At 46.6% G+C, this 15,842-nt stretch overlaps 2 protein-coding genes across 4 annotated transcripts in view; one reads left to right on the top strand and one right to left on the bottom strand.

The window, feature by feature from the left end:
* The window catches only part of Mcph1 (microcephalin 1), a 150,913-nt gene that overhangs the window by 64,582 nt on the left and 70,489 nt on the right, over window positions 1-15,842 (top strand). The gene's annotated exons all lie outside the window — the stretch shown is intronic.
* Window positions 1-15,842, bottom strand: part of Angpt2 (angiopoietin 2) — a 45,743-nt gene that overhangs the window by 10,967 nt on the left and 18,934 nt on the right. Inside the window, exons 2-5 of the mRNA XM_070016828.1 lie at window positions 11,103-11,258; window positions 9,787-9,908; window positions 4,670-4,902; window positions 3,632-3,759 (exon numbers count right to left, since the gene is read on the bottom strand). Coding sequence (XP_069872929.1) covers window positions 3,632-3,759; window positions 4,670-4,902; window positions 9,787-9,908; window positions 11,103-11,258 — 639 coding nt within the window. The remainder of the gene's footprint in view (window positions 1-3,631; window positions 3,760-4,669; window positions 4,903-9,786; window positions 9,909-11,102; window positions 11,259-15,842) is intronic.

Here is a 15,842-nt window from a genome sequence, read left to right as displayed (position 1 = left end):
CCTCAGGATTCCTGTCTCTCCCCACAAAGATCACCAGCTCGTGTTGCCTTCCCCAATGACCATATTGTTTGGACATGAAAGACAATCACATTTTTAATGAGAACATTATTTCTCTGGTTTCAACCAATTGGTTATATAAACTTAATCTGCTGAAGGAAAGCCTTCACTCTCAGCCACCCTGCTTTGACATTTGTTTCCCTAAATATCATTCTCATGGTTATGACGTGTCACTCTCTTCCAAGCTCTGTGCCAGGTACTTTGCATCTGTTTTCTGCAATTTTGCAGCAAGCCAGCTGTGATAACAGCATTCTGAATTTTTCTCGGATGAAGTGATTTAATTAGACCTGATTCATTTTATCAGTCATTCAGTTATTAAATAGTGGGTAGGATTTAACTAAGGTCTCCTGAATTCCTGTGTAATATTTTTTCCACTATTTCATGCTGCAAATAACAGAGAAACCTGACCCTTCTGTTAATAGGCCAAAAGTCCCTCAACCCAGCTCCAAGTTGAAATCAGTACATGAATAACACTGCTGCTTATGTGACTGTGGTCAACAAAGCGGTCAGTGCTGCTCCAGTCTATCTGTGGGTTCTGAGGTCCGTGTAGTAAAGTCATGGAATGGGCGGCCTGGGCTCCGGCTCCCGGAGTTTGCAGAGAAGTTACCTCTGCCATGTCCTAAATAGCAGATGTGACCCCTGCTGCATGCCCCCCCACCCTGCAAACCCCCCCCCCCCCGCCGTGGTCTAAGACCATTTCATTCTTCTAAGCCAAATCACCATTGCGAAGTTAATGGTTATTGAATGATATTCAAAGCCACGCTATCTCTTGCCTGGAGTACAAGTTTATCTTGTTATGAGAGTCAGAGGCAAGAGTGGGATTTCAAGAATCGCAGTGCATAGATGAGTTCAGCCGCATTTCTGTTCTTCCTGGCTCCATCAGGGACCGTGACAAGGCTAATTAGAACTTTTTCTTAATACTCCATCCAGAAGTTTTGTTTAAAAAGCACAACAACAAATGATTTATAAAAACCAAAGAATTACGGTTCATTGAGTTATGAAACTTGCAGAGAGAGATAATGTTCAAATAGTTTTCCACATAGCCAGGAGATATTAGGTGAAAAATGATGAAGTAGATTGTATCAGGATCAGAAAGACAGAAGTTCTTGGGTAGTACTCAAGACCTGGCCGCTCCAGTTACAGCAAACCTGGAGGCATTTAGTACTTGATTAGCATGTGGTTGCCTGACTCAGGGACCTGACATCTTGCTATAAAGTTTGGTGCTTTGCAGGAAGCAATACCCGATTCAACTGTCAAGCTTCATTCCGCTCAACATGTTAGCTAAGTGACAGAAGAGCAAACACAGAGAGAGATAAGCACTAAGAATTGAGTAGCCTCAGAAACTGAGGGTCAGGACTGGGAAGGTGGCTCAGTGATAGAGAGCTCGCCTAGCATGCGTGAGGCCCTGGGTTGGATTCTGCAGTACCACATACACAAAAAGATAAAAATTTAAAAATTAAAAAAGAAATGGAGGGCAGGAATCTGAGGCTTCTAATTAGCAAACACAGTCTCATACTTCTCATGAATAGTATGTATGTTATAGAAAACCTTAATTAATTTAAAAAAATAAAGTTTCAGTACTCAGGCCTTTTGTTTTAAAAAAAAAAAAAATCTGCCCAAAGAAACACTGAACATTGTGTTCCGGAGTCGGGTGACTCAGGACAGAAGTGTGTACGGGGCCTGCAGAGATGTCCTGTGCTCTGGGGAAGGACCGCGCCCCAAGCGATGGCCAGGACCCGCCCTGGGCACTGAGCGTTGATCGTCACAGCCTCCCGAGCATGCCAGAGGCTTGGGGGACTCATCCTGTAGGTACAGCGGCATGTCGACACCAGCCCATCCAGATGAGCCCAGCACCCACACTGGGGCTCAGGGAGCCCTGAGCCCGGGAGGGAATGCAGAGGTGACCTAACCTAGACCATTTATATGAGGGCAAAGGAAAGTTGGGGTTTCTGTTGCTTGCTGTGTAAATGAACTGACTTTCACTGCAAACTAACTCCTAACGTTTCCAGCCAGGACCTGAGACTCACAGGACCCCAGAACCGTAGATCTTTCCAGCTTTGCAGAGCGTGTTAGTGAGGGAAGGGGCTGAGGGGCCACCAGGGTAGGGGCCTGTGCTGAGCCAGGCAAGCAGTGCTCCCGGGACCAGGGTCTGCATCGAAGCTGTGCCCCTCCCCAGACCCTCCCAACCCCGTCCTCCCCAGGCCCAAGACCAAGAACACACTGATGGCTGCACAATAACATAAAACGCTATCCTGCAACCCAGACGGCCAAGGGGACCGAAAGGCGGTGCCTGGGACGAATTGCTTTTCAACTGGAGCAGACGGGTTTGAGCTTTTCCCTCCTCGGACAGCCCTACTTCCAGGCTGCTGGGGACATTAACTGACTTTCTAGGTTGATTTAAAGCAGCATGAATGAATTAGAATGCTTTCTTTGGAAGGCAGAATCTTCAATAGCACAGTACTTATCTCTTAATTCATAATCAAAGTGTATGTTACCATTTCAAATTCCACATCTTTAAACCCTTAAATGCTTGTGATTTTCTTTGATACCTTGTTAAATGCTGAAGCTAATGCTAAGTTCAAAAAGACTACTTCCAGGAGAGTCTGTAGTTTCCACTTTGACAGTTTCTAGAAGGGTGTGTTGTGTTGTGTTTGTTGGATGGAGCTGCTTCTGGGTATAGGGGTGACCATGTTTGCAGACAATGTGCACAGTCCTTCACACTGATTCTCTTGCAGTATCATTCTGCCTTCTCAAACACAGAGAGGCACACAGAACTGCTTCCAGCGGGCAGGGTGATTTTCTTGAATGCAGAGCCCTGCTGGTGTCAGGAGACACTCGGTCGGGCGGAACTGTGTGGAAACCTGGCCTGCCCAGCGGTGCTGGGGCAGCAGCGTCCGCTTTCCACACATTTGAGACTAAAGATGAGCGGAAAGGGCCTCCATTTGCTGTTGTTTGCTTTGTATTTTTCCTGTGTGCCTAACAGGGCTTCTGCTCATGCTCTGCCACTGAACCACACTCGACTTCCAGCTTCTTGCTAGTTAACAGGATATGAATCTTGAGGGTGTGTCTTTGGGGAGTAGCTTCAAACATTTGATCCTCAGATCTCAGCCTCCTGAGTAGCTTGGATTACAGGCATGAGCCACCAGTTTCTGGTTTTCTTGAGGTGTTTTGTTTCCTTCCTTATAGAACACAAACATTCCTTGAAAGAATGATCGAAATAAAAGCTAATACACGGAAGTACCACAGTGATGCTCCTCGCTTTATAATTAATACGTGTTCATAACTTTTTTTAAGACGAGCTATATTTTATTCGCATTTAAGTTTTTGGACATTACCTGCTTTAAAATGAGAGAAGTGAGCCTCCACTTTAAGTTGACTCATTCAGAGTGTTTCCTGCTGTTGTTGACATTAAGATAGATCTCTATACCATTCGCATGAAGGGTCACTATTCCCTGAAGAGCCACCACACAGCCCTCGGCCAGTGCTTGGGAGGGGCTGCTCCCCAGGCCTGGGAGGGAGCCTCCCGTCCTGGCATGCCCCACTGGGAGCCAGGAGCGAGGTGGGGAGGTCTTACCTTTGCCTCTTCCGTGGAGTTGGGAAAGGTTAGCGTGTAGATGCCGCTGGTGGTCAGTCCTGATTTGAAGACTTCAGCACAGTCTCTGAAAACAATCTGTTCTTCTTTCACAGAAAAGGAGCTCTTGGCTGCATTTATAAAACAGAAAGGCATTTAAGTAAAGTTCGTAGAGCATGAGCTCCTCAAGGCTGGACACTGTCTTGGTCCCCCCCCCCCCCCCCCGCTCTGATGGCTACCTTTTCTTTTCTCTGAGCATGGGGGGAAATAAGATCTTTCTCGGTAGAAGAGAGCGAAACAAATCGGAAAACACACGCTGCACACTGCAAGCCACAGCCGCCCTGCATGTCAGGCCTGTGGTCGTGCTGCTGTCTGTGGACTTGGGCGCACGGGCACGTCGTGAGGCCTCTGAGTCACAGCGGGAGAATGCATGGGCGTGTGCTCAAGCTCTGGGGGTGGCAAACGAGGGCCTCACACCCGTGAATCCTGATTCGTAAGCAGAGCAGACCTGTGTCCAAACAGTGCTTGTTGAGAGGAGATTGACAACTGGACCATAGTAAAAGGTAGGCCAAACTGGGCTAGGTCACAAAGATTGTGACCTCCTCCCTCCTTCCTTCAGTGTCTAAGAGAAGCTGATTGATAGAACAGTAATGAAGAAAGCAGCATATATTCAAGGACTCGCTGCGCCTCCTTAGGGACGGTTTTTTTTGGGGGGTGTGGCCTTGTCGAAAAAAAACAAACCAACGAAGACCCCAGTCCCCCCTCTAGTAGCTTCCCAACCTTGCTCATGCAGTGATGGAACAAACTCAAAGGAGCATTTTTACAGACTTGAGTCCAAAGTATGTGTGAGCATGATGCATATTTCCTCTGCCCCTTCTCTCTTCTTCCTTTGCTCTTGGCTCTGTCCCGAGACCCCCCCCTGAGCTTGACTACGAAATACAGAAGGGCAACAACACCACCTCTGGAAGATGAGGCATTAGGAGAGCTCGCGCGTCACAGGGGACGGGCTACAGCAGAGGCTGTGAGCCGTGAGCCACTCACAGTTGGAGGCTGCCATCAGGACCATAAGGTTGCTGACTTTCTCCATCAGATCGTGCTGCTGTCTCTGAAGGGCGGAGTTGTTCACGGTGGCCGTGAGCAGCTGCTTTTCCAGCTCCTCGATGACCGAGTGCTGCCTGGACACCAGCACCTGCAGCTGGTCCTTCTCCTCTCGCATGGACTGCAGCTGTACCGTGTGCTTATCCTCCATGTCCAGCACCTTCTTCTCTAGAAAACTTACAGGGAAAGTTCCCGTTAGAACTCTTCAGGAACACACAGACCAGAGAGAAGCATCACGTGCTCCCCTTGTTTGAAGACAGCGTGAACCTGGGGGGTGTGCCCCCGTTGGGAATCCTGGGGAGTTTACTGAAACCCTGTCCTAGGGAGCAACGCATCGGTGTGGCGTGAGCACCGCATTTCCCTGAGTCGTCAGGGCAGCTCCTCATCCAGTCTAGACCACATCCTACTTTCCAGCTGTTGCGTAATTTTTCTTCAAAAAAGACATACAGGGCTGGGAAGGTGGCTCAATGGTAGAGCGCTTGCCTTGCATGACTGAGGCCCTGGGTTTGATTCCTCAGCACCACATAAGCAAAAAGAAAAAAGCCGGAAGTGGCGCTGTGGCTCAAGTGGTAGAGCGCTAGCCTTGAGCTGAAGAGCTGAGGGACAGCGCCCAGGCCCAGAGTTCAGGCCCCATAACCGGACCCAAAAAAAAGACATACAAACTTTGTGCAAGGCATTCCTTAGGTCTTTTTTTTTTTTTTTTTTGGCATGAGGGATTAAGAAACAAAACCATCATCAACCATAAATGCTGGAAATCCAGAAATCTTAATGATCTTCATATCGTCTAGCTAAAATGGCAAAGCTCTTCTTCCACCGAAGAAGAAATACTGTCATAAAACAGTAGGGTCGGCACTGCGTCAGGAGTTACCACCTGGGAACATGTGGAGACTACACAAATGCTTTGTCATCCAAGACAGGGCAGTGGAAGGAGCGGGGAGCCTGCAGTCGGTCCATGAACCATCCGGCTGGAGCTTTTCCACTGAGTGAATGTCTATCCTGGCCAGATAAACCTCTGTCTTAAGAGAAGGTGTTCGATTGGATGACCTCTGCAGCCCCTTCCTGGTCAATTAATCTGTATAAGTATGAATGACACCCTTTTTCTCCCAAGGCCCTACCGGTACAGCTCCAGAGGGCTGCTATATAGTGATCTCAAAAATCTAACCTTCAGATCAAATATGAACTCAATTTAAGAAGGAAGCTCAGCATCATGTCATTCCATTCTAGACTGTGTCTGAGACCAATGTCTCCAGTGGGTTCAAGGGCAGATCCCTGCAGAGTCAAACCACCTGGTGTCTTGGGAATCTTATGTTAGCTCAGCATTTCTCAAAATGCAGATTACGCTCAGTCACAAGTGAATTTTTTAATAAGGTAATATGAAGTGGAAATTTAAGCAGGTGAAATCCATGCAGAGTAAATTCATCACAAGGACTTTGTATATTGTAGCAAATACCATGGCCAAGTGCAGAAAGAAAAGAAGTGGGCATTGACTTGCCTTCGGTAATCTGACATTTTTTTCAATGCCATCTTCTTTGGTTGTGTGTGTGTGCGTGTGTACATGTACATGCAGACATACACCAGTATGTGCGCAGACATACACCAGTCCTGGAGCTTAAACTTTGCCTACACACTGTCTCTGAGCTTTTGTGCTCAAGGCTAGCACTCTACCAAGTGGAGCCACTTCAGGTTTTTTGGTGGCTAGTTGGAGAGAACCAGCTGCCTGGCCTGGGCTTAGAACCAGAATCATCAGATCTCAACTTCCGGTGCAGCTAGGATCATAGACAAGAGCCACCAGTGCCTGGATCTTATTTCATTTTTTGTTTGTTTATTTAATATAGGATGATCAATCTGATCATCACCATAAAAGTCAGCTACAGTTTAGGTTTCCATTTGCAGAATTTGTGGTTATGGAACTGTGGGAGAAGTATCCTATAGGCAGAAATACAAAGCGTTTGAGTCGTCTTTGTTACGGTTTGGATAGGTGTGTGTCCTCCACAGGACACAGGTCCCTGTGTTGGAAGCGGGAGGTGGTGGGACCTTGGGCAGATGGGGTGTGGGGGAAATCCTTAGCTTGGTGGGCAAGCCCCACGGGACTACAGCTGTCATGGGAACCCAGAGCTCTCTTCAGGACAATTAGGAGTGAGCACCTCCCCCTCTCTATTTCCTTGTGATCTCTTCCTCCCACACGAGCTTTTGATACTGTGGTGCCACGTGCAATTAGATCCTCACCACAGGCCAGCCCAATAGGGCCTGGAGAGGGCCCTAGTCTTGCTGCAAGTCTTCTACTTTATGCCTCTTGCTGTGTCTCTGCAGAAGGGTGGGGAGGGCACGGGGGCGGGGAGTACGCACGGTATCATGTTTCAAGGCCAGAGCCACGTAACTGTAGATACGGCCCCGTAAATTAGTCATTTATGTTTAAAAGAAATAGTTGAAAGCAGGCACAGACTGGCTCCTTCAACTGGTAAATCTAAAAGTACAGTAGTGGCTACTTGGAAAGAACTGTTGCTCTTCGTATTTTGACCTTGTTTAAAGCTATTCTCTAAAAGCATTTGTACTTTGGGTAGTTGATGATTACTGAAAATAGTATTTGTCGCCAGGCACTGGTGGTTCATGCCTGTCATCCTAGCTATACTCAGGAGGCTGAGATCTGTGGATCACGGTTCAAAGCCAGCCTGGGCAGGAAAGTCTGTGACACTCTTATCTTCAATAAACTATTAGAAAATCAGAAGTGGCGCTGTGGCTCAAGTGGTAGAGTGCTTGCCTTGAGCTGAAGAGCTGAGGGACAGCGCCCAGGCCCAGAGTGTAAGCCCCACACAAACAAACAAAAAAGAAAGAAAGAAAGAAAGAAAATAGTATTTGTCAAATGTGGAGCGCCATTCACATATCTTTATAACAAAGCTCTTAGGCTAGTCAAAATTTAAGGCAGGAAGCACTCATGGAAATAGGTAACATCCAAAAGCTTCCTATGTATTTTTTTAAGTTATTAGTAAAAAGAGAGTATTAGTGCCTTGTTTTAAAAAAAGAGAAGAGCTGATTTCTGCGCCTTTGGGTATTGTCCTTCCCCCCGGAGTGGATTTGGCTCCGTAAGATTGTCACGGTGAGCCAGAGGGTGAGCTGAGCCTTCCTGAGCAGAGAGCTGTGCTGGGAGGCGGCTCCGGTCGCCCCACACTGAAGTAGATGATGCAGGCCAAGCTGTAAGGCACTGCTTAGACCGCACATGTTACATATGTTTGACCAGGTACTCTTAGGGAGAAAAGGTGGTAATATTTAAATTTAACGCTATATAAAACTAGATTTGAATTACTGGGAAAATTCATCTCTGATCCATATAGGTTAAACGAGGGGGAAATGTGAAGGATTTAAGTTCAAAAAAATTGCAAAGGATCATCTAAGCAAGGATTTGCAGGAAGCATAGCAAGTTACAGTGCGGTGGAAATCAGCCTCCTGTACGCTGTAAAACCTTGATGTGTTAGGAAATTTCACCAAGTCGTGAAATGATCCAAAAGCAGGTTTCTGAATAGTTGTCTTTGTATAGCAAACTGCTTGATTTAAAGCAGTGTGTCAAACGAAGAAATAAGAGTCACACTGTGCTACATAAAAGGCAGCATGACTTGACAATACAGTTGACCCTTCGTGTGTAGAATCTGTGAATTTAGCCAATCTTGGATTAAAAATATTTGGAGGGAAAAGTGCATGATATAAAACGTACCCATGCGTTCTTTTTTCCTTGTTAGTATCTAGGCATTATGAGAGACAGCTACTTACAGGACACCTCGTGTGGTTACTTTGTGTGATCCAGAGATGGCGTGGGCCGGGCAGCATGTACATAGGTTGCATGCGGATTTTGTGCCATTTTATGTAAGGATGGCCCTCTGTGGACTCTGGTATGGGAAGGGTTATGGAACTGACCCCCCGGGCTATGGAAGGATAACTGGCTTTACTAAGATTAGATGGCCTCACTGGTATGGTGATCAGAATTTTCAGTATTAGGGGTAAGTTCAACCAGCTAAGCAGACCCCACACCCTGAGGGACATAATTCTCGCAGGAAGCCAGGGCAGCCGCAAGCCTCCACGGGTCCCTGGCTCGCTACAACATGAAATTAGTGTTCTCCGTTATTGGCATCAAATTTTTATTTCCTACTGTGCAGCAGAGAAATCAGAAACATGAAAGAAAAATATTTGGGTAAGGAAAATCTATTGGCTTTTCAACCCTTAAATCAATAAGAAGTTGAACTTGGTACCCACGAAGCAGAAAGAATTGTTTTTCGTTTAGTTCTGTACTTACAGTGAAGGGTTAGGAGAATGTTTCTCACCATTTCTGGTTAAGACTAAAGCAGTGTTTAAAACCCATGAACAGGAAAAAGGTATTGTGGTAACTGTTCTATATGTCATTGCACATCTCCATTAAAAACAAGGAAAAAAGCAGACTTTGCGTATGTGTAAAACCGCCTTCCTATATCTCCAGCCAGAATAAAGCTGTGAAAACAGGCCTCCCCTGGCACATGGAGGTTTTATTTCTGTATTGTTTAATTTGGGATTTTTTTCCTGTACTTTATTTAAATATTAATAGAACCAATTAACATTTACCTTTGTCTTTGCTTTAGCATAACTTTTTTAAAGTAACATCATGGCATCATAAGGCAAAGACTTTACAATACTGCATAGGTGTAGTTTTCCTACTGTTAATCATTTTGTATTAAAAGAAACAAAGTCTCAAAGACAAAGACCCTTGGTAAAGTTAATATTAAAATGCTTGGCCAGTGTTTCTCCAAACCAGAGGGGTTTTTTGTTGTTGTTTTATAGATTACCTGCAGGATAAAATATTGAGGCAGTTGGAAGGTTATAATAAGAATCTCGGGAGCTGCCAAGGAGCAACAATAGCTAGACAAAATTACTTGTAGCTACCAAGTTGAGGCCTTTCCTCCAAACTGCTCTCTGAGTGTTGACATTTCACCATTGTAAAAAATCATATTTATAATCGATAGTAATTAATAATTATAATTAATAGGTAGGATTTTGTTTCTGGAGAGCATACAATTATGAACTGCAACTATTTTTATTACCTGTTTTTATCCTGTAATTTGTTGATTTCACTGGTCTGGTCCAAAATCTGTTTTTCTAATTTGTTGGTAGAAAGGGAATGTTCCAGAAGCTGAAGTTCAAGTCTTGTCGTCTGGTTGAGGACCTGAGGACAGTGAAATTCCTGGTTAGCGTTTGTAATCAGTAATCCCATACCCGCCTTTGAATTCAGTCATCCAATTATCAATTATTTATTAGCCCGAGTCTTCTGTTTTGGCATACTTTTCATTTTCATGCATTCCATCCATGTGTGATATAGTTGTCACATGTTTTGCTTTAGAAAGCATTTAACAGCTCTGGACTGTGGCATTTGTGTCAAGTAACATAATACTGCTTTTTCTGTGAGAATCTAAGTGACCGTATTTCAGAAATCAAAATCTTATTTTTTTTTCAGTTTTTTCCCCTCACACAGAATGGTCTCGTGCGTCTTATTTGTCAGTAGACAAAGGCATGAGAAGTCACATGCTTCCAGTATTTAAAAATACAGCTCACGTTTAGCCTGGCATTTGCTAGTGTGGCCCGCGGGGTTAGCCTCTTATTTTCTCTTTGCCATTTTTCCTTTTCCTATTTAAAGCATCTCTTCAACCAATTAGGAAACAATAAAATCTGACTCTGAGGTGGAAAGTCAGCTCGGCCCGCGGGCACCTCTGCCGGGTGACATGTGCGCGGTTGCCTTCCTATTGTGATCAGGCAACTGTAAAGACGGGCCTGGGCGCTGGCCGGCTTCCCGCAGGAAGAACCCATGACTCACGTCCTTGTGTCATGGCTTTGCAGGATGTGATATCACCTGTGAATGCAAGTCAGGACTGTTGCCAAACAGCAGAGTCCTTGAACAGTCACTGTTTGCTGGGCGCCTCTGCCGGGCCCCAAGCCCTGGCCTGGCCACCGCTCGCCGAAAAATGCCCGGTGAGTGAGCGAAGCTCTTGGGTGCCCGTCCTCACACCTGGGACGTAGATTCGGGGCAAACGTTCCATGTTGGCATTTCCCAAGGAGCTGGAGAATCAAAGCTCCTATTGAATTCATAAGAATTATGAAATGACTGCAGTCCAGGAGCCAGGCTGAGAAGGAAGCCACCTAGATCCTGCTTCGCCTAAGAGTCACTGCAGTGTCACACGTCCTTGTCCTCCGAGGCGTGAGCGGCACGGCTCTCGGGACCTCCGTGCTAAGGTGACAGCCAGGTCAGGTGATGGCTTCCACCACCATCTCCAGCCTCCAGCCACCCACCGGGGCCCACTTCCCAGTCTCTCACTGTGACCGGCCGTAAGAAGCTAAGCAGAAATACTCTTACTCTGTTGCTTACCTGGGCTTCCACGTCAGTCAGTTTCCGTGTTTGCTCCGCTGTTTGGTTCAGCAGGTTCGTCCCAATTTCTATCATCACAGCCGTCTGATTCTGCACTGCGTTCTGCTGGACCTCTACCATTTCCTTCTTCATGTTGTCCTGGATGTAACTCTCAAGCTAGAACAGAACAAGCATGAGGAAGACGGGGGTGAGGTCAAGCAGTCGGAAACCTTATCGTCCTGCCTGCCATCTTCTCCCCATGTGAAGACCACCGTTTGGTGACCTAGGCCTTGCCCTGGGAGAAAGTGGATGTGCAGGGTTGAAATCTGTGGGGCGGTTAATGCATCGAGCCTCATGACTGGTGGGTTTGGTGAGAGGATTAGAACTTGAACTGCTTCTGCTGCTCGTTCACTGCGCACTCGTATCTCCTTTCCTCTCTGCCTCAGTCTCCCTCTAACTGGTCCTGAGAGAGGTCCCTCCTCAAGGACCCTCCCTCTTCTGCCCAGTACACCCAGTCAGGGCCAACGTGGCAGGTCCCCCAGCTGTGCTCATTTACAAAAGCTTGTCGTAGGAGCCTGTGCTGTTATTTGACTTAAACTAGATCCGAATATTTATTTTTAAAAAATCAGTCCAGCTTCCATCTCTCTATGGGTTCTATTTGGAGAATCCAGTGCCTTCCTCAAACTCTTCCCACATCTTGCTCAGGCTTCCTGGAGTCTGTGAGCTGCCCTAGCTCATTCTTTCTCTGTTAATTCCCTAACTATTTCCTCCCGCCTTCCAATAAATGGTAACTTTTATTATTGAAATTCGCTGTTTAAAAGAATTTCGCATAGCCAGTCCCCCCATCACCCTGGGAATGAAGGAATTTGTGAGGTTAAAGCTAAGGCCTGGCCCTGCAGAGGAGCTAGCTGGGTTACTTAGTTACTCCGAACACCCAACAAAGCGGGTGTTTATAGATTCATCCTGGGAAGTTGGGGAGTGTGAGTTTGTACCAGAGCTGTCGCTTAGTGTAGGCCCATCCTTGAGAAATAGTCATTTTACAAACTAGCACACACAAAAATCTTAACCTTTTGATTTCAGTGCTTGAGAAGGAAATAAAAGCAGTTGGGTCTTTTCTCACTGCAAGGCATACAAGCCGGAGGGAAGACGTCCATGCCTCCTCCCTTCCACCAGCCGCTGGGTCAACTGTGGTTACAACTACCAAGGGACATGACAGGACTGTTTATAATTTGAACATTTTAAGGCAAGTTCCAATTTAAAATTAGACTTAGGATCTTTTTTTTTTTTTTTTTTAAGACTTAGAATCTTTAAAAGACAGGCAGGCCTAGTTTTTAGAAAGAAAATTTCCTGCCTTTATCGCCTTCCCTGTTTTGGGCTTGAAAACAATAGAATACCTTTTTTAAAAATTACCACTGGCCAGCTGCTCAGGATGGCTCCGTGTGTGCATACATACATGTGTAATGTATGTGTGTGCATGTAGATCTTGGACTGTTGCAACTTACAGTATGTATTTACAGACAGGTGCCGTGTGTGCAGTGTATCTGTATGTCACGTCTACACAATGTACACCATTTTAAAAGCATGTATCATTTATTTTTTGTTAGCATCTATTAGTGTACACAGGGGGTTTCACTGTAACGTGTGCGTTTATGTAAGAGGTGCATCTCGGTCAGGGACACCCTAGGTCACTCTTCCCGCTTGTCTATTTAAATAAATACCACAGGAGACTGATCTTCCTGATTAAAACACTGATCATTTTCTCTCTTCGGGAGAAAAGGATTTGTGTTCTTACACTTGAAGTAGTAAACGTTAAGGTTCTGAGAGAAAAGGTGTATGACCTGATCGTTGACCACTCTTGAAGAACAAAGACAGAGACATTTGTTCTTCAGAAGCCATGAGAGCTATGCCGGCCTCCTTGACAACAGCTAATGGTTGGGGGTTAATTGCCATGTCTCAGCCACTCTGTAGAGCTCATAGGAGACTCTAGGTGTCTAACTGAGACATGGCGTTAGTGAGCAAAATGGGAGTATGCCGGGGGCCACCTCACGGAACCCACTGGAGCTGTTCTTCCCGGGGGTGTCACGGTTTCTTAGTGAAGGACTTGCCTCTCCCCTCCCAGCCCCATCTTTTTATGTAGCTAAAGCTGGAAGGTGAGAGATTGACCACGCCTTACCCCCAGACCAAGCAAGACACCAGTGCGCATGACAGCTTGGCCACAGGCCTGTCCCCAGACAGTGTATCCCCACCTAGCCTGGCGCCCCGTAGTCCCCGTCACCCCATTTGGGACCTAACCGAAAGTACCCGCCCCAGTCCCCCCAGTAATTACAGCCTGATTCTTACTCCTTTGTTTCCTTGTTAAGACCCAGAGAAGCCAGACTCGAACATCAGCCAGCCACACACAACTCGGTTCCTAGGCGCTGGTTCTGAACCTCACTGCTAGCCTTCTACAGTCTGCACCTGTGGGAGAGTGAATCCAGCCTGCTTCCCTTTTCCTTTCTCCTCCATTTTCCTAACACTTAGCAGCCGCAGACCATGTGGCGCTCATTGAGGGCCTTTCACTAACAAGGAAACCTACAACACTTTATCTCCTTAGAGCATGACCAAAGAACTTGTTTGGGTTGGGTTTTTTTTTTCCTCCAAAAGTTAATTCTTAGAAATAGAAAAGAATATGTGTCCTTGACATAATGTGGCAATGAACATCTTTATTTAAGTAAAGCCTTATAGCCTTTCCATCAGTCAAACATCTCAAGGACATAATTGAGAATGAAGTTCCTTTAGCTGATGCACGCGGATAGATGAGTGCTGGAGTTTCTGACTCTGGGCCTGGGTGACGGTTCTTTCCTAGTTTGTTGCCCTGGGCTATCTTTCTGGTCTGTGGCTCTCTTGTTTTTACTGTCTGTGATTGCCACCAACAGTACAGAATCTGCTCGGTGAGACTGTATTCTGCTACAAGGAAGTCTCTGCACATGGGGCTGTCCTCCCACTAGCTCTCTTCCTGGGCACACATTTCCCATCCTGGGCATCGGCACTCAGCTGCTCTTACCAAAGACCATCTCCCAGACTCTGGCGCCCTTCCCTCGGGAGGGGCCAGGTCACACCCCTTTGCACAAGTTCACGTTTCTGAGGGACGGTTGACTTCACCTTCATTGCTGCAGATGATCACAAAGCAGTGAGAGTTGTGGGCGCACAGAGCCTCCACACAGGCTCTACACTCATGCGAGGAGACGTGTGCAGCGGGCCCCAGGCTACGCTTCACTCAGAGCCAGATGCTCTGTTTGAGGGCCGAACCCGTTTTTGTTCTATTGTTGCACCAGTCTTGGTGCTCAGGGTTTGATTTGCCACACACACACACAAAAAGACCTGCACTCCTCTACCATGACCTTTAAAATTTGTCAACACCAGGAAGCCCAAGCAAGCAGAATAAAATATCTTAGCACACCACATTGAGAGAGAGAGTGGGAGAGAGAGGGAGGGAGAGCAGGAGAGGGAGAGGGAAGGGAAAATAGGTTCTGGAGTTTTCTATTGCTCCCCCAACACTTTGAGTGATCAACTCTGACAGGAGCAATGAGTCCATTAGTGGGAGAGCCGTGGCAGATGGGTCACGTGTTTAAATGTTCCCCAGCTGTCTTTCTCACCACGATTGTCTTCCTCATTTTTATACCAAAATAAAAGTCAGCTTGTAGCCGGCTGGCGCTCCAGGAAAACATAGATAGTGTGCAAAAATGAAGTTAGCTTGGGATGCTGCTGCTGGTTCCTGACCAACTGTAGTTGCTGGTTGAGAAATTATGTCATTTCCATTTAAACAATGCCAAGTCCTCGTGTCCCTTTCACTCGCTAGTTTTTGTCCATTGGAGGGGCCTAATTTTCCTGGAAAAGTAACAAATAATTTGAGGTTTCCTTAGAAACCTATCACGATATCATCTACATTTATAAATAAGATATTTGAAACTCTCCCCTCCCTCCCTCCCTCTCTCTCTCTCTCTCTCTCTCTCTCCCTCTCCCTCCCTCCCTCCCTCCCTCTCTCTCTCTCTCCCTCTCTCCCTCTCTCACACACACGCACACGCACACACACGCACACACACACACACACACACACACACACACACACACACACACACACACACGAGGACCCCTCCTTCCCACTAACCCCTGCCATCTTCTATAGCCCGGTCCTGGACAGCCCCGCCTTTGCTCTCACTGCCCACCTTCAATCAAAGTGGCCCGTCTGTATCTCAGGTGGTTCTCTGCACCTTGCCTGTCGGCTCAGTCCAGATCCCTTCCCTTGGAAACCTACCAAGACTGGCGTTGTATTAGCCCCTTGGCCACTGTATCGGTCTACTTCACATCGCTATAACAAAATTCCTGAGACTAGGTACTTTGTGACGACAGCAACAAAACCATTTTCTGTGAAGCGTGGCATAATCCCATCTGCAATGCCACTCCTTAAGGGTAGGGATAGGAGGGTCAAAGTTCAGCATGAGCCCAAGGAAGTTAGTGAAGCTCCATCTCCAGACAAGCTGGGCATGGGAGCACATGCTGTAATCCCAGCAACTCGGGAAGACTGAGATCCAAGCCAGCCTGAGCAAAAACACAAGACTATTTAAAAACAAGCAACAACAACAACAACAAAAAGGCAAAAAGAGAAGGAAGGCATGACTCCGGCTCATAGTACAGGGGTCTGGGATGGTGGACAGCGTCCACCACAGCGTCTCTGGTGCCGGCCTTGTGACGTCACGGCCCCAGCCATCCTGGTAGAAGCTC

The sequence above is a fragment of the Dipodomys merriami genome, unplaced genomic scaffold, assembly GCF_024711535.1.
Source record: "Dipodomys merriami isolate MVZ:Mamm:240054 unplaced genomic scaffold, mDipMer1.0.p SCAF_12, whole genome shotgun sequence".
Classification (NCBI taxonomy): Eukaryota; Metazoa; Chordata; class Mammalia; order Rodentia; family Heteromyidae; genus Dipodomys; species Dipodomys merriami.
Note: the sequence above shows the minus strand (reverse complement) of the source record. Positions and strands in the feature narration are given on the sequence as shown.